The 19,503-nt window shown below is 44.3% G+C and overlaps 1 protein-coding gene across 1 annotated transcript in view; it reads left to right on the plus strand.

Annotated features, from left to right (window-relative positions):
- The window catches only part of LOC130476950 (atrial natriuretic peptide receptor 2-like), a 61,062-nt gene extending 51,049 nt beyond the window's left edge, over positions 1 to 10,013 (plus strand). The window contains exons 20-23 of the mRNA XM_056848959.1: positions 2,595 to 2,747; positions 6,168 to 6,266; positions 8,565 to 8,656; positions 9,879 to 10,013. Coding sequence (XP_056704937.1) covers positions 2,595 to 2,747; positions 6,168 to 6,266; positions 8,565 to 8,656; positions 9,879 to 10,013 — 479 coding nt within the window. The remainder of the gene's footprint in view (positions 1 to 2,594; positions 2,748 to 6,167; positions 6,267 to 8,564; positions 8,657 to 9,878) is intronic.
- Positions 10,014 to 19,503: the final 9,490 nt, after the last annotated feature.

The raw sequence follows: 19,503 nt of genomic DNA on the forward strand, positions 1-19,503 counted from the left end.
CGCTGTGGATCGCCTTGACCCGTGGGATGAATGCCATCAACATCGACCAAGTACCCCAACAATTCAACCCGCGGCAGCCCCAGCTGGCATTTCTCCCGCTTCACCTTGAGGCCGGAGTCCCAGAACAGGCCGACAACCCTGCGGACGCGGTCCAGCAGCTGTCTGTCAGAGCCGGTAGTGATGAGGATGTCATCAAAGTATGGGACAACGCCAGGCAGCCCCTTTAGCAGGTCTTCCATGAAGTTCTGGAAGATGCCCGGGGCCGTGCTGACCCCAAACTGGAGGCGCGTGACCTGGAAGGCTCCACGGTGGGTCACGACGGTCTGAGCCTCTGCAGACTTGGCATCCACTGGCAACTGCTGGTACACTTGCGCGAGGTCCAGCTTTGCGAAGACCCGGCCCCCGGCGAGGGAGGCCAGGAGGTGGCTCACGACCGGCACGGGGTAGGCATGGCTCTGCAGTGCCCTATTGATAGTGCATTTATAGTCCGCGCAGATCTGGACCTCCCCGTTCGCCTTCAGCGGTGTGACAATCGGAGTCTCCCAGCGGGCGTTGGGGACAGGCTCCAGGACATCCTGTGCGACGAGGTGGTCGAGTTAGGCGTCGGTCCGGGCCTTGAGCGTGAAGGGAACCCGACGGGGCTTGAGACGGATGGGGGCGACAGTGGGGGCGATCTGCAGGCGCACCGGAGCACCCTTGTAGCGGCCCAGCGGGCCCTGCCAGATGTCCGCGAAGTCAGCCCAGACTGCGTTGAGTTGGGTCTGCTCGATGCGGTGGATGCCGGCGATGTGTAGCCCCAGAGCCGGGAACCACTCGAGACCCAGGAGACTGGCACGGGGGCCGTCGACCACGACCAGGCGCAGGCGGCTGAAATGCCCCTGGAACTGCACGTTCACATAGGCCACCCCGCGGACCGGAACCTGACAGTGCTGATAGTCCGCGATGGTGATGCCCGTGGGCTGCAGCTTGGGAAGGCGTGTGCGCCGCCCCAGGGCGTGGAAAGTGTCTGATGAGATGATGGAGAGGGTCGAGCCCTAGTCGACCATCTCACAGGGGGCACCCTCGATCAGCAGTGAGATGAACACCTTCTCCACGCTGTGGACCTTGTGGAGTTCCAGGAGGCTTTGGACGTGGTGGCGGCTGCAGGGTGGGGGAGACAAATCGCCGTCGGCCATTTCGTGGATGGGCCAAGCAGCGCCATCTTGCCTGGCCAGGTGACCCTTCTTAGCAGAGCGGCAGGCCTTGGCAATGTGGCCTGCTCGCCCGCAGTTCCGGCAATCCGCATCCCAGAACCGGCATGTGCGATGGTTGTGGAAGTCACCGCAGCTGGCGCACGGGCGGGGCGCAGGGGCTCGTGACCTGTGCCCCCGGGAGGCCCCCTTCTCGCTTAGCTTGTGGGCCTCGTCCTCGTCGCTGGAGGTCACATCGCTGGCGCTCCCGTGGTGGACGGGAGCCGGTGCTTGAGGTGGCAGCGCGGGGGCACGGTCACCCAACCGACCGGACCGAGAAGCGGATTCGGCCGCGGTGGCTTCCTCGATGGCCATGGCCACCTTAAGTTCCTTCTTGGCTACGAGCCGGCGGCGCACCTTCTCGCTCTGCAGGCCGAATGGTCACACAGTTGGTCGTCAAGATCCAGGAAGTCGCAGGAACGAGCGGCAGTGCGGAGCGCAGCGATGTACCCGGCGGCGGACTCCCCGGCTTCCTGGTCCCGCAGGTGGAACGCCATGCAGTGGGCGGCCCGAGTTGGCTGGGGGTTGAAATGGTTCCCCTTGGGAATGGTCCTGCTTATATGCCCCCCTGGCCGCCTGTGGCCGCTCCCCCCCAATCCGTGATGGGGGGAACAACCTCCCCGTGCCCAATGGCTCATGCTGGCTTAGGGCCAATAGCGCGGCCCGGTTTCGGCCAATGGGGCGAGCAGGGCTAGCCGCGCTATTGAGCCTTTGCCCAGGACTTAAGCTCCTAGGATTTCCCCCTGCTTACCTTCTAACACATACATAACAGATTTCTCCCCCCCTTTCTTTCAGATTGCTCCGTTTTTTGTTCTTAAAATGCTTTTTTATGCGGCAATTGGATTTGCAGGGTGGGGGATCTTTCACAGTTAGCATTGCAATTACAAAGCAGCATTTAAAGGGGTGGGACTTGATTTGAGCTTGGAGGCTGCTGGAGCAGAGATTTCCAACAGGAAAGTGTGGGTCCAGACAGCAACGAACCTCAAGCAAAACTCCCATGCATAAATGACTTAGATGATCTAAGGCAAGCCACAATGTTTTAGCCTGGCACACATCTGTATAACGGGGTTTAATAGACGTGGCTGTTTTGACAAGGCTTACTCATGTAACAGGTTGGATCCAGTGGAAATTTCTTCTGATGGAGACGGTTCAAGCTGCTGTTAGCCCTCTAAACACAGGTACAACTACTAGGGTTGACTGTTCACAGGTCTGCTTTTCGAAATTAAAACACACCATTCCACAGTTAGCTACTCCAGTACAATCATCTACAAGTTAATTATTGCAGTTGGCTTTCTGGTTAGAAATAGAGCTGGTGTTTGAGTAGTAGCTGCAATAATCAAGCTGGCTTATCTTTGTAATTTTTAGATATGGTTGTGTCGGGCGTGCCCAAGGAGAACGGAATTTGTCATGCAAGTGAAATTGCAAGTATGGCTCTAGACCTTGTGTCTGTGTGCAAGACGTTTAAAATTCCACACAAGCCCAATACCCAGCTAAAAATCCGAGCAGGAATACACTCAGGTATGAAGGTCGGCAGAACTGTTGAGGTGATATGATGGTAGCTGGCTAATGCCTTTATTGAAATGTTTACATTGTAAAGGTGGAATGGTAATCAGGAATATCGGCCTAGGCACTTGCCTGGATTGCTGATCATTAGAAGAAGAGGAGTTGATTTTTATACCCCAATTTTCTCTACCTTTAAGGGGTTTCAAACAGGCTTACAATAACCTTCCCTTCCTTTCCCCACAACAGACACCTTGTGAGGTAGGTGGGGCTGAGAGAACTCATTTCATTTCATTTCATTAACCTTTATTGGCATACCAAAGACAGAGATAGAAAAAACAACAACAAAATACCTCCAAAGGGCAATACATATAAGTTACAGTCGGGTTAATAAAACTTTTCTTGTTCTTTAAGAACTCCTGTAAGAAATTCAGCCACGGTAGCAGTAATTTTGGGATCATGGTCACTCAAAAGAAATTTGCATTTCACTTCATTACTCCTGTATGTCTTGTATTGGAGCAAAGTAGATAGCAGTTTATCCCGCAGAGTCACATAGAAGGGGCAATCTAAAAGGATGTGGTCAATTGTATCTAACAAGTTTAAACCGCATGTGCATAGGCGTTCATGTCTAGGGATCTGGAGGTATCGGCCTAAGAGCATCCTAGATGGGAATGCATTAACCCTAGCTAATAGAAAAGCGCGGCGTTGAGAAGGTATCTCTAGGTTATCTAGATACCTAGCCATTTTACCCGATCCATTATTAAGGCCTAGGGCCGCCGGAGAGCAGATGGGGAGAAGAGCTGGGTTAAAATTCTGCAATTCTACATCAAGGAGACGTTGCTTGATTCTTTTAAAGATGTAAGATTCATTGGCCAGAGCAAGATTATCTAAATCAATTCCAATTTGACAAAGTCTAGATCTAATCAATATGTCCCATGAGAAATAATGAAGTTTACTTTTCAAGAAATATAAAAGGGAACCTGGCTCAGTTTGAAAATATAATTTGAGCCAATATCTTATTGTTTGAATCCAGGCTTTGGTGGTAATCAAGTTTTGCCCAGTTTCATAACAAATTGTGAAATATGAGACACATTTAGGTATCCCCAATATTTGTCTAAGAAATATGGCTTGGATGTTCTCCACTTCTTGATTAAGAGTTCCAAGCCATAAGGGAACTCCAAACAGAAGTTGGGGGAATATTTTCAAATTCAGGATTTTTATCACTGCAGGAACACACTGATTCCCCTTCGCGTAGAAAAACTGCTTGAGTTGATTTAAGGAAATCCTGGTGGCTTTAATAGTATTTTGTCGATGTATAGACCAATTGAGATTATAGTTATAAGTAATTCCCAAATACTTATAGCTTTTAACTTGTTCAGGCCAAGAGAACTGTGGCTAGCCCAAAGTGGGCTAGTCACAGGCTTCAGTGGAGCAGTGGGGATTCAAACCCGGTTCTCCGGATTAGAGTCCACTGCTCTTAACCAGTACACCACACTGATTGAAGTGAGATCATTAGGAATCAGAGTGGAATGGATTCCTGAACTCATAGGATGTGCCCAGACATCATCCTTATTATCAGAGGTGATAGGGTTGCCAGCTCTGGGTTGAGAAATACCTGCAGATTTTGAGGGAGGAGCCTGAGGAGGGGGGTTTGGGGAGGGGAGGGGCTTCAGTGGGGTATAATACTATAGAATCCACCTTCCAAAGCAGCCATTTGCTCCAGGTGGCAACCCTAAGTGGTGATGGGGGGGACAGGAAGCACAACAGGAAGTACCTCCCTAAAGAACTTCCTGTTACAAGGAATGTTGGCGTTAATGTTCTTCTTTTGGCAACTGTCTCACATGTTGATGCTGCTAGTCCATGCATTCTTGCAGTGACTGAAATGGGACTCTCCCACTCACCCATAAGTGTTATGAGTGTGTTTGGTGCTCTGCTTAAGCCCTCCTGTCACTGACAAAACATTCTGGTTGAAATGCCTCTCATGATGGACTGAAAAGCACCATTTTCAGATAGAGTTGCCAGCTCTGGATTGAGAAAAACCTGGAGATTTTGAGGAGTGCAGGATTTGGGGAGGGGAAGGACTTCATTGGGGTACAATGCCATAAAGTCCACCTTTCAAAGGAGAAACTGATCTCTGTCACCAGGGGATCAGTTGCAATCCCAGGAGATCTCCAGCCACCACCCAAAGTTTGGTAACCTTAGATCTTCTGTCCCTGCTTCTATTGCCACTTGCTTTGTCTGCTAAGTATCCATATTGCAGTCATAGCCATGTCTATGCAGCAGTGCCCTACTGAGGCTGTGTGGGAGTCATGGGATGAATGTTTGCTAGAGGCCTCACTGCCTTCCTTATGCTCTGTGGTCAATGTCGTTTTTTCACGTTTAGGATTTTTAAACAAAGAAATGCATATAATTGTTTTAGAAACCACTTGTATTTGATGACAGAAATTAATATGTTAGTATGTTAACATTTCACATCTCAAAAAACAGAAAGACGTTTTCAAAAATTACCTTGCAAAGTACAACATTTCCTTCTGCAAATGGGACACTTCCATGGTTTGACAGCTTTTGAACCTCAAGTTAATGGGATTTGGAGGTGGGAGTAGCAAAATAGTGCCTCTCAGGAACTAGAGCTGAGTCAGTTTCTTTTTGCTGCTGCAGGTTATGATGGTAGTTCCATCACTCCATCCTTCAGCCAGCTATTGGTGCCTGCTTGTGGGTGTGGGGGACAGAAAGATTTTAACGGGCTGCGTGTTGCCCAGATTTGTAGGTCAAATAGGACAATAAAAGCAGATTCCTCTGCTAACAGTAGTGGCCCAGTAAATGGAGCACATGGAACCTCAAAGTATAGAAATTACTCTTGGTACAAGGATTGCATTTCCATTGACAAACATTATTGCCTTGGAAAGAAAAAGATGTAACTGGTTCAGACATGGAAATGTACTGTTTTGTCAGTATTGAGGTGACCCTGCCCATATAGGAGAGCCCAGACAATTGTTCTTCTTAAAGGGGGGGAGTCTTCCACTCCACTACACATATACCTCTCATATGCAGAATACTGCCACCCTCTGGCTTCTCTCTTTCTCCTGCCTTTTCCATTCTTTCTTAGTGGTTCTAAGGGTCAGACTAGGATCTGGGAAACCCAAGTTCAAATCCCCATTTTGTTGGGTGACCTTAGACCAGTCACATACTCTCAGCCTAACCTACCTCAAAGGGTTGTTGTCAGGATAAAATGGAAGAGAGGAGACTGGTGTAAGCCCCTTTGAGTCTCCATTGGGGAGAAAGGTGGGATATAAATAAGGTAAATAAGTAATATCTCTTTTGTAATGTAGTGAACCCTCACAAGATAGTATTCCGCACGCTATAGCTGTCATTTTATCCAACATTGTGATGAGTTGCGATACATAGTCATTGAGTTAAGGAATTGCTTATCATCCCTAGGGCCAGTTGTTGCTGGTGTGGTGGGAACAAAAATGCCACGGTACTGCTTATTTGGGGATACTGTCAACACTGCCTCTAGGATGGAATCCACCAGTGAAGGTAACACCACATTTTAGATATTCATTATAATGTCAAGAAGACATCAATTCCAATTCTTATTCAGTTATAAGAAAAGCACATCTCAGGAATGTTGTAGAAATATTTTAAAATCCTTAGAGAAGAAGGGACAGCTATCTTTTTCAGGCTGTGGGGAGAAGCAGATTGATCCCACTTAGGCTTCCTGGAGGCCTCAAGCACCACTGGGAATTATGTAATACCTGCCCTACCTTCTTTTTTTCCAACAGAGGCAGTGCCAGAAGTGTTGAGTTATTTGCTCTTTTGGGGACACTAACATTGTTCCCCTTGGCTGGTCCAAGCGCAACCTTCTCCTCATAACTTCATAAGGTTGCCAGCTCCCTCATCTTCACTGGTGGGAGGTTTTTTGGCACAGAACCTGATGAGGGCGGGGTTTGGGGAGGGAGAGACTTAAATGCCATAGAGTCCAATTTTCAAAGCGGTCATTTTCTCCAGGTGAACTGATCTCTATCGGCTGGAGACCAGTTCTAATAGCAGGAGATAGCCAGCTAGTATCTGGAGGTTGGCAACTGTAATCCTTGAGGGTAACATATCTATCCAAGCTTCTTTTTATTCAGCAGTATTTCACAGGATTTCTTGCTTTTTTGGGATGTGACTCTTACAGCTTCCTTGGTTCCTAACAAGGAAATGATTTTCAGTTTAATCAAGGATATTCCTCATTCTGCACTTCTGGACAAGGGCCCTGCCCTGCCCCCGCAAGAGGTGTAGGGAGAAAGAGCCAGTCAGCCTCGCAGGGCTTGGCTGGGTGCCTCTCACAGCTCTGCTGGGTATAGGCATGGCCATCTGCTTGCTGTGCCTGGCTTGTGCTGGCTGGGCATTGCTTGCGTGGGCTGAAAGCCACCTTTGCCGGTCCAGGCGTGGCTTGGATGGGCTGACAGCTGCCTTCTCCCGGCCAGGCATGGCCCATTCATGCTGGGCTGAACTGCCCCAAGTGGAGGGGAGACCTTTGGTCCACCAGGGAATTCCCTGGTGGCTACAATGGCCAGCCTGCCCCTGCACTCAGATCAAGATTCACTGAAAAAGGAATGGCTTAAAACAACTTTAATGTAAAAACAAAAACAGCTTGTACAGCAGTTTCTAGGCCTTGCTCTAGCTAGAACAAAGCTTCTTAAACTGTGGGTCGCGACCCCATATGGGCTCGCCATAACTGAATGTGGGGGTTGCGAAAAAATTTAAATTTTAAAATAAATTTCTTTATTATTTATTATCTGTAAATGTTTTATTTGTATACCTATTTTATATCCCTATATACCCGGGGTCATGTAAGGGGTCTTTAGGGCAATCTCCCATTTCCTGATGTGGGGTGGCCTGCCACCAAGGGTAACGCGGCCTGATTCTCTCTTGCTCCTTTTGATTGAGCCAGTGCTGCTTCCTTAATGATATCGGTCAGGGAGCAGTTCTGACAGGTCAAAAGCAAGGTGCCACTTCCCACATGGTGCAGACTGCTCCAAGCAGAAAACAGAAGTCATTCTCATTTTGTGCTCATAGGGACTCCTGCCAGGTGAAAAGTGGGATCTTGCAGGTCACAAGTAGCTCAGGGAATGAGCCAGAGCGTGGGCAGTTGGCCATCCTTACCATACTCAAACTAATCTCTATTCCCACAGAAGCAGGAAGGACTTCAGAGGAGAATGTCCAAATATTGGGCTCAAGTCCTATTAGAGGAAGTATCAGCTTGCACAGCTCCCATTAATTTCAATGGGATACACAGAAGAACTTCTTGGTGGACTGTGGCCATTGAAACCAGGGTTGCCACTTTTTTTTACTTGTCCTTCTCTTGTGCTTAGACAGCAGCTTGAAACCCAGAAATGAAGTATGTGATCTTATCTCCATCATTTACCTCCATGCCATCCTGCTGCTAAAGGAAATGGAGGAGGGCAGGTACAAAAGTTGGCAACTCTAAGTGGAACTGCATGGGGGAGTCTTCACTGGTAGACGGAAGGGTTAACTTGTCATCAGTTATAAGGAGTTGGGAAATAGATGGAGGGATATGATACGGAGCCTTTGTTGACAGCTGTGTATGCATGTCCTGGGATGCCTCAAAGAGATGAAGAAATCTTAGGGTTCCTCTGTGAGAACACCAATGGGCAGGGCTGTAGCAGAAAACAAAAGAAATTAGATTGGGGGGGGCGGTACTCTGTCCTGTAACACTGTCTGTGAGGTAAGTGGTCACTATCTATGGTTAATTGCTTGTTTTAATCAATACAGACAATACAGAGATGGGCAGTACAGCATCTCTCAGTTTTTCTCTCTTTTTCTGTTCAGCTCTCAAAATACAGTGCAGTTCAACTACATACCAGCTGCTGGAACAGATTGGAGAGTACATATTGGTGTGCCGAGGGAATTTGCAAGTCAAGGTAAATATGGAGCGTTTGTGTTCAGGCTTTCCTGAAGAGAAGAAACAAGTGGCTGGAAGGCTTCCGTTTTAACTCCTGAAATGCCAACATTTATCTGAGACACAAATAGCACTTGATTTGGAATGCCTCCTTAAGGGACATTTATATGACAACTAGAGCTTGATTAATGGCTTCGCTGAAAACAAATTAATGTAATACCCATTATTAAGACCAAACACAGTAGACAAGCTTTGAGTTCTCTATAACTTTTCATTAAGCCAGATGTTTTTTTAAAGTGTTTTTTTTTTAAAAAGGTTGTTGTAAACAACCTCCCCAGCATCCCCTATAAAAGGAAATAGGAAGAGGCTATTGGCACCATGAACAATGGGAGGGGAAAAGGTGAGAAATGCCTTGACAACAATAACTGTGCACCTAACCCTGAATTTTCTTAGACATAATTCAGCCCAAATATATCAAGGGATAACAATGCACCAAATGAAATTTGTTCCAGCCACAGCTGTCAACCGATTAAGGAAGTTTTAGTTGATTACCCATTTGCCTTTTAGCTGATCAGACTTCCATGTAATTTCATTTATTATTCAAGGTTCATCTTTTGAAACAATGGAAGTTCAAGGAACAGATGAGAGATCTCATTCCTTTTGATGTTTCCTTTTACATTCCCTATCACAGCAACTAGGAGCCCTGTGGCGTAGAGTGGTAAGCTGCAGTATTGCAGGCCAAAACTCTGCTCACGACCTGAGTTCGATCCCGACGAAAGTTGGGTTCAGGTAGCCGGCTCAAGGTTGACTCAGCCTTCCATCCTTCCGAGGTCGGTAAAATGAGCACCCAGCTTGCTGGGGGTAAAGGGAAGATGACTGGGGAAGGCTCTGGCAAACCACCCCGTAAACAAAGTCTGCCTAGAAAATGTCGGGATGTGACATCACCCCATGGGTCAAGAGTGACCCGGTGCTTGCACAGGGGACCTTTACCTTTATCACAGCAACACACCAGAACTAAAGTATCATTGGGATATCCTTTTGTCCTTGATTTGCAGACACAACTGGTTAAAATTTGCATTTTGGTTGATGAATCTGCCAAACCAAGCTTGCAGTCCTAATTCCAGTGACATTAAAATAGTGGCACTGGACTAGCTATTGCTTTGTAGAGCTGATATGTAGAGGGAATATTCTCAAGAGTAAAGCATTGTGGTCACTATTGATATACATTCTGTTTTTCTTTCTAGGGGAAAGGTGACATGATCACGTATTGGCTGGAAGGGAAGAAGGCTGGTGCCATTCAAAAGAAAGCTCTAAGTCCTTCCACAGCTTCTCGGTCTCCTAACCAAAATGCTTTCCATCTGATCCCTGGAGTTGTGTAGAACAAACCTGCCATAAAGGAGCTGGCCCTGGCTCTGATGAGTCCTCCCTCATAGACCAAAAGAAGCCTGGAAATGACCCTGCCCCCTTCCTTTGCCTTTTACTAACAGAAACCACGGTTTGAAGGATGGCAATATTGTTATGATTACCTAGCAACCCCACAGTAGCCACTGCAGAGGGCATTTGTTGCTAAAACATATAAGCCCTGGTTCTATTATTTTGGGGGGTATTAACTTCCAATGTGTGTGTGTAAAGTTCTTTCAAGTCGCAGCCGACTTATGGCAACCCCTTTTGGGGTTTTCATGGCAAGGGACTAACAGAGGTGGTTTGCCAGTGTCTTCCTCTATTAACTCCCAATGTGTGTCTGTTTTTAGAGTTCAGATTTTTTCTGCAAACCTGGTGCTTCTCTCAGGTTTGTAGAAAGACTGGTCTTGTGTGTTCATGGCCCTAGTCCCTGAATTTAAGTATCCACAGTTGGGGACATGTTGAGAAATAGATATATTGATGTCAGGCTATTGAATGAGGTTGTCAGGAAATTTGGGGCCTGGGTGTTATCAATATGCTGATAACATGCAGGTCTATATGTCTGAGCATCCAGAAACAAGGTTGTGGCTTAAGTGGCTAAGAAACACAAGCTGAAAATTCAGATAAAATGGTGGTGATGCTGACTGTTAAGGCTGACTTTCTTCAGCTAAACAATATGTTTACCCTTTTTTGTTTACTCTAGATGGAGTAAAATTGTAATTTCCAGAGAAAGTGAAGAGTTGGGGATGCTTCTGAACCCAAACTTGTTATTTGAACGACTCTTTGGCATTGTTGCTGAAAGCACCTTTTAACAATTATATCTGATGCATCTGCTCTCTTCCCCTTTGGATTCATCCAGCCTGGCTACACAAGTCCATGCTTATCTCACCTCATGGTTGGACTACTGTAATGCCTTTAAAGTCAACTTGCATGATGAAAAGACAAGGAAGATGTCTCAAACAATGGTGGAGAAAGAATTGTGACAAATCCAACAAGGTACAATGTGGAGCTCATTTTAAAGCCAACTCCATGGCAGAGATGGCGGTGAAGAAACAATATTGCTTCAAAACCATTGCATCCACACAGTGTAACTCTGTGGATTTCTTCTGGGTGATCGGGGCCTATGGGAGAAGGTAGACTGGTTTGCAGCTCACTATGACTATTTTGCTCAATAGTTTGTTTATAAAATCTCTTGCATCCATTCTGACTTGGACCACTACAATCTGACAGTAACAATCATAAAGGGCCAGCGTGGTGTAGTGGTTAAGAGCGGTGGTTTGGAGCGGTGGAGTCTGATCTGGAGAACCGGGTTTGATTCCCCACTCCTCCACATGAGGGGTGGAGGCTAATCTGGTGGACTGGATTTGTTACCCCACTCCTACACATGAAGCCAGCTGGGTGACCTTGGGCAAGTCACACTCTCTCAGCCTCACCTACCTCACAGGGAGGGGAAGGTGATTGTAAGCCGGTTTGAGTCTCCGTTAAATGGTAGAGAAAGTCGGCATATAAAAACCAACTCTTCTTCAGTGGTGGAACAAAAACTCCTGAACTCCCTCCCCAGGGAGATTCCTCTGTCTCCCTCTATTGTTGTCTTCCACCAGCAGGTGAAGACTTTTTTTGTTACATTTGGCACTTCCTCATTAACTCTCTTTTCCCCTCCTCCCTGTTTATGAGTCTCTGTGTTTATGGGTTAAAATATTTTATTTAACTGTTTTAAATATTTTATATATGTTTGTATTAAATGCTGTTTAATTGAGTTTTCCTGTCTTCTGGAACCTAAGTCAGGTGGAAAGGTGGCATAAAAATGTTTTAGATAAATAAAGCTTGGAAACTGCAATTAGTGCAAAATATGATAGCCTGTTTGTTGCAGGGAGCTCACTGATAATTAAACCAACATTTTAAGTTATGTCTGAGCTAAGCCACAAATGGCAGCTCGGTAGATAAGTGCAAGATAAAATTACATTAATGAATAATAAACCCTCAAACTTATTTATTTGTCTGCTGTTCTTTCCACATGTTCAAACAAAATGACATAAAACAATAAGTAGCACTAAAACGACATTAAAAATATCCCAACATAAAAACAAGCATAAAAATATGGAGACTAAATGAAACATGAAAATCTGCACAAAAAATAAAACTGAGACAATAAATCTAAAACTTTGTTCAAACCATGTAACCAAAATGATCAAGAACAATCCAGTGAACAAAGACATATGTTAAATCAATGATTTGAAAATATTGGGCAAATAAAAATACATTAATCCAGTACTAAGAGCCCCGTGGCGCAGAGTGTTAAGCTGCAGTACTGCAGTCAAAAGCTCTGCTCACAACCTGAGTTCGATACCGACGGAAGTCGGTTTCAGGTAGCCGGCTCAAGGTTGACTCAGCCTTCCATCCTTCCGAAGTCAGTGAAATGAGTACCCAGCTTGCTGGGGTAAAGGGAAGATGACTGGGGAAGGCACTGGCAAACAAAGTCTTCCTTGGAAATGTCGGGATGTGACGTCACCCCATGGGTCAGGAATGACCCGGTGCTTGCACAGGGGACCTTTACCTTTTAACCCAGCACTGGAAAATTAGCAAATTTGGACCAAGCGGAGGGCACTTCATTGACAAGACACTACTAATGGAAAAAGCTGACCCTTAATGGCCATCTCCCTCCTAAGGTATGGACACACAGTGTGGGGCCTCAGATGGTGGCTGCAAAACTAGGGTGGGCTCATATGGGAACAGACAGTCTTAGATGCCCTGGAAACAAGTGATTAGTGGCAGCCAAGTGGGGATCTGTGTAGAAACGACTGCCAAAGCTTGAGATTACTTCCTGTTGAAGAACTGGCTCATAGTGGAATCAAAGATGGGATTATTCTTTAGCTCTGTTGTGTTGAGAATATTGAAAGTGCAGAAAGATCTCCCAATTTGAAACCAACATCCAAAATATCATCTCTTGCAGAACTATGTAATGTATGACGATGCGGAGGAAAAGAAATGGAAGATTTTTTTTTAACCTTCATGGGTTTGTACTCCCATAAGTGTTCCTTGCACTGCCTATTAGGTGCACCTCAGTGATGCATAGCTTTTTGCTACACAAACAGCATAATTCTGTTCTCACAGAGGACCCCAAAAGCATAGCCATCCGGAATTCAGAACGCTGGATGTGTGGTTACTGCTTCTCACAAGCTCTCTTCATAGATGGTAACTGCTCTTCACTTTCATTCATAAGCACTTGTGATGATGGATAATTTCTCATGTTACAGAACTGTATGTCAGCCAAAAGCACATGGGTTCACCACTGCAGTGAGATCTTATTCAAGCTCCATCAATGGCAGTTTGTTGTCAAGCCAATAAAAAGAGTCCTGCCGGATCACATGAAAAACCATCTAGTCCAGCATCTAGTTCTGGTTCCCACTGTGCCCAGCCAGATGCTTCTGGGAAACCCACAAGCAGAGCATGAAGAGAGCATGTGGTATTCAGAGGACACTTTTCTCTGGAGATAAAATCACAAATGAATCTTATAGAGTACACATTACATAAAAAATGGTCTACATTCATAAAGCTTCATTTCGCTTCAGACTTTTTCCAACTTTCAACAATAAAGGATTGCAAATACCCCATGTACTCACCATCATCAGAGTCGCAGAAGATATGGCATGCTCTTTCTGAGGGCAAGAAGAAAGCTTCCATGTCGTCAGCTTCCTGGTATGATAGGAACCTTCTTATGTCAATGTGGCATAAAGCAAGGGATTATCCATGCTGGGTTTATTCTTTAGAAATGTGATTTTTATCCTGCCCTTTTATTTGTTTAAAACATTTATATGCTGCCACTTCAGAGAGCTGCTCAAAGTGGATCACAAAAGAAAACAAGATAAAATAATTGCAACATGATCATTCAAATCCTCAGCCATTGAAATCCAAGCCAATAAAACCCCGAGATCATGAAAAAAAACATAAAAACACAGAAACATAATATATTTACCATCTTTATAACAGTCGTCAGGTTAGAAGCAAATTGTAAACAAGGTCAAACCCCTAGTTAAAAGCCTGGGTGAAAAGAAATGTTTTGGCCTGGTGCCTGAAACAGAGTAGGGTAGGTACCAGGCGAGTTTCAACCCTACCTTCACAGAACTTTGGGCAGCATATACATTCTCTTTCCATCCCCATCTTGTTGTCAAAACTGCTCTGAAAGATAGTGACTAACCCAAGATCACCCATTAAGCTTCAAGGCAGATTAGGGTTGGTTACTCTCTTGTCACCTCTTATCCCTTCATCTCTAGCAATTTCCCACACAGAGAGCATGAGTCCTTGCATTACATCCACAGTCATGCTCATGAACATGACTTATGGCTGTCTGGGGCTTTCCCTTTTAAACCAGATCAAAAACAAACCTCCTTTTATTCTGTTCAAAAGGCAACTGCGATGTAGCTGCAGGTGGAGTGTAGCTATGGGGTGGAGCTAAGCTCTGCTGTCAAAAAAGCGCAAAGCAGCTGGCTGCCATGGGGGAGATTTGTCTTGGCAGTAGTACATGCAAAAAGGATTTAGGAGTCTTGGTATACATTGAACATGAGTCAACAGTGTGATGTGGAAGCTAAAAATGCAAATATGATTTTGGGCTGCATCAGCAGAAGTATAGTGTCCAGATCACGCGAAGTGATGGTATCACTTTGCTCTGGTTAGACCTCACTTAGAGTACTGTGTTCAGTTTTGGTCAGCACAATTTAAGAAGGACGTAGACAAGCTGAAACGTGTCCAGAGGAGGGCAACAAAGATGTTGAGGGGTCTGGAGATCAAGTCTTATGAGGAAAGATTGAAGGAGCTGGGAAAGAGAAAAAGGAGCTTGGAAGAGAAAACGTAAAAGCCTAAGTAGTTGAAGTTAGACACTTGCTCAAGCTATGCATATACAGAACCCAGTGATTTACTTTCCCTTTCCCCTTATTTAGGTAAATTTACTTTTGATTTGGCATAATTAATAGTAAGCAGATTGTCATGACAATACAAGGCAAAAGCTTGGAGAAAGATGTCTTAATCCCACCCTTGAGCGGGAAAGAAGGGCTGCATCATCTGCATAAAGAAAATTGGTATTGAATGAGCAGCCAAACTGGGAACATGGAAACGGTTGGCTTGTAATTTTTTAGATAATGTATACAGATAGAGGTTAAATAGAACAGGGGCCAGGATACATCCCTGTCTAACTCCTTTTGTAACTGGGACCAGATTTGAGAAATGACCAATTATGGAACATCTTACTTTCAAAAGAAGAACTCTTCCATTCCATGCAAAAAAGTGCCTGCCAGATCCCCTGAATACAATTTTAACTTGGGACCAAGGCAGTGGCTGTTCAGTAGCTTGATTCTCCCCACAGAGGGTTTTTAAAAAAATGATATTGGATATGCTCATTCACTGCACTGAATCCCTGCAATCAACACTAGGAATGTACACATTTGTTTTATTTGGATTTGGTTCATTCTCTTTGCTCATCCTTTTGTTTGAATTCTTGAATAACATCATGTCTCACCTTCAGATTAAATTGATTTGGGAAACCATTCCCAGTGGTTTCAATGGGAAACATGTTTCCATCAGTCACTTCCATTACTCAACTAAGATGATTTTCTCAAGGCTCATACCCATCACCTGAGGGATCCTCCCTACTAAATTTCAGCAAAACAGAAGAAACTACCTATTATACAGGCAGTGAAAAATAGAATTTATTTCTAATTCCCCACCTCAACCAATTGGGATGAAATTCACTGGGATTTCCTGCCAAATTGTGGACCAGAATGAGAAAAGGGTCGCTATTTTACAGACCATGAAAATGGTCCCTTGAAGAGCAGGCAATGAGGCAAATGGCAATGTGGTGATCAGTTTTTCATCTTTCCTTTCCTGCCTCCAACAGCCTGATGCACAGGGTGGGTGGGGGGAATATATATATTTAACAGAGATATACAAATACACTTTTTGTTCCTTATGAGTTGTTTCCATTTCACCCATTTCTTGGTGAGCTCATGATTTGTTTGTTGCCTTTGAAGACATTTTTATGTTAAATCCACTCCTATGCAAATAATGCAAACAGGACATGAAAAATTGTGTACATTTAATGGGGAAAAATTCAGCCTGAGGAACCTAAAGGGATGGATCCTATCAGCTTTTCCACTGGCAAAAGCTCATGGGATACAACCAACTCTTGGATTCAGTTTGAACATGGGAGAAGCAAAATATTTCCCCCCTAATCTAAATAGCAAAGTGTGTGAAATGTGGGAGCACCTGTGTTCTTAAACAGAAATGACAAGTGGTAATAAACTCTGCGCCCACATAGTCCCTGTGCTAAGTTCATTCATTTCAGCATTTTTCCAAGCTCCTGTCTAACTTAACTTCCCAGTATCCATTAAGCAGCTGGTAAGCTTCCTTGCAGAAAATTAAACGCTTCAAAGAATAGAGTACAGTGAAATAAGCCTTGCAGGCATTCCTTGCCTTCACCTGTTTGCTTGGGTTTGTTTAAAAAAAATATATACACACATGTCCAAATCCATTTTACATGTGAATGAGCAGCACTCATACATAATCAGGAACCCCTAAGATCTTGTGTGAACACCAATTCCAGACAAAGCTGTACAACAGGAACACTGGGTAAGTTTTCTTGTTGGAGAGCATGGCATGCCTTCTGTGTATGTATCTGCTAACATTCGCTCCCTGTGCAGCTCGATGCTACCCAGCATGGTTAAATAGAAACCGCATCAGCAAGCAAGTTCTAGGATCTCAGAACTTTCCTGACTGCTTCTGAAAGTAGAAGGTAATTTCTTTTTGATTTGTTACCCTTCCAGGGTTAATGACCTTAGTATACTTGAGTCAGATTTAGATAAGATTTTGAATTCACAATACCTAGTTGGCATACTTCCGAATTGTACACGACAATCACAAGAACGGCAGGGCTTCCCTGACACATCACAAACATAACGTTGGTGTTTCCATTTCCCCTGCCGTGTACCTCCCCCCACAAGAGATTTCTTCAGAATGCCCAGTTTGATACAAAACTGCAAAAATGAACAAGGAGGAACTGTAACGATAGCAACTAAACAGCAAAGCACATTTCAGATTTCAAGACAGTAATTTGTTCTGTTTCCCAGATGCCACTTTGCTAACTGAAACGATTCCAGTGTATTGAGTCATTCTTCTAATAAGAGGTTTTTAGTGTTTTCACTGACCTAGTATTTTGACTTTTCTCTAAACCAGAGCTAAAAAGCACAGTTGCCCTTAGAGGTGTTTCTCGTTGCTAGGTATTTCAGTTAGGATGATTATTTTTTTCATGGTATATGTTGACCTGATGGGGGAATGAGCCTCCACTGGGACCATGTTCTAATCTAGTGCAAAGATGATGGGGGCCCATGTGATGTCCATCTTAGCCTTGACCTACACAAGGTACAAAAATACCCCCACACACATGCACACCTTGTTTGCACACTGGTGAGTATTCCTGGGAACAAAGTCTGCATGGGATAAACTACCACGTCTCTTTGCCACATATTCCCAGAATCAAAGCATGCTTCACGCTGCATGTGTTCCTGGAGGCTAAGACAAGGGCTCTTTCTCAGGTAGGAAGTGCTTAGAAAGATCCTGGAAACCCACCACAGTCCACATGGACAATATTGAGCTACATGAACCAACAGTTATGGACTCTGTAATGATAGGACAAGGGCCATTTTGTCTGTTCCCATTCTCTCTTTGTGGCACACTATAATCTCATATGTATTAGGGGGTGCTGACCATATGGAAGATCCAGCCACTGAAAAGGCATGAGTTTGCCCCAATAATTTTAACAGTTCTTCCAGTCCCATTATGTTGATGATTGTGTGAGACCTGACCTATTTTTCTTCTGGAATAGCATGCAAGTAACAAGCGGCTTGCCTTTTTATATATATAAGTGGCAAGACTTATTTTATAGTTAACATGTAGGAAAAATCACAGCCATGGCAAATACCATAATCTCTCCCTTTGATAATCTCCTTTGAAGGAACTGTCTATAACAATGTTTCAAAAAACGAGACAGCCCCAAAACAGCCCAAGATCTATTGTCTATCGGCTAAAAGGCATCATGTGCACAATAAGGTTGCTCGGCCGAATAAACTCTCTCATTGAAAAAAATCTGAAGTCTTCCCTTTGGTTGGGAAGACTGAGGGGCAGTTTAACTAACCTATCTAGAACAAATTATATTTGAGGAAGCTGTGGGCCAATATTAACATTTCTAAAATCAAGCAGTTTTTCAGAGCTCCATGGTCCGTTACAGAAACCCAAAGGTTGGACAGATTTTACAGATGCTGATAAAATACAAATTACTCTGAATTTATTGAATATATTGTTCTTTGCTTTTAACCCTTAGAAGTTTTCCTGCATAGATTAAATATATAACATATATAAAATCTCATATATGATATTACAGGTATATTGCACATATGATACAGAAACATAATATACATGGAATTGCAGATGCATTCCCTGAAGCCTCTGCAAGGCATGCTGAAGCAATCTGTTTTTGTGCTGAGTCATCACGAAATCCTTCTTTCCATGATGGAGACTGTGAGGGGTAAACAATGATGCATCACATACATTATGCCAAAATGCCAGCCTCCAGGCTCATTACATTTTTACTTTAAAAAAATTCGGGGCATATGGCCCAGTTAAAAATTAAACATTTTGAAATCCCATTGTTTTCAACTGGAGATATTTAAGCATGAGCTCAACAGAGGAACTGAAATCATGGGACTCTAAAAAATGCTTCACTTTGGCTGGATTATGCAAACGGTTTATTATATCCCATACGTTTATAATTTCAGACCCAAATTATCTCCATTTAGTGTCACCACATTTCTATGGTGACAGTTGTGCAAGGCGTGAAGATTTCTCACAAAGACCCAATTCACTTTCAATGGAAAACAATACTGAAAGTTGGTTTTTGCCATAGTATTGATGCAGCAAACTTTTCTTTAAAAGAACGTCACTACCTTGCAAGATCCAATAAAGTCCATTAGTCCAGCACTCTATTTGCACTCAATTGCCCGGGAAAGTCAGAAACAGGACATGATAGCTCCCACCGCTGATGGTCCCCAGAATCAGGTATGGTACCTTTGAAGGTCCCATAATAGTCAGCTAATAGGCATTGGTCCTTCATGATTTCTCTATTTTTTTGGGGGGGGGGGGTGTTGCAGTCAAGTCACATCTGACTTATGGCAACCTGTAACGTGGTTTTCAAGGCAAGAGACATTCAGAAATGGTTTGCCATTGACATCCTCCACTTTACAACCCTGGTATTCCTTGGAGGTTTCCCATCCAAATATTAGCCAGGGTCAACCCTGCTTTGCTTCTGAGATCTGACGAGATCAGGCTAGCCTGGGCTACCCAGGTCAGGATGATTTATCTAATACTTCCAAAAAAATCTGCTAACAGCCATCCTATCCTGTGACAGTAAATTCCACACACTGTGGC

This window comes from Euleptes europaea, chromosome 4 (assembly GCF_029931775.1).
Source record: "Euleptes europaea isolate rEulEur1 chromosome 4, rEulEur1.hap1, whole genome shotgun sequence".
Lineage (NCBI taxonomy): Eukaryota > Metazoa > Chordata > Lepidosauria > Squamata > Sphaerodactylidae > Euleptes > Euleptes europaea.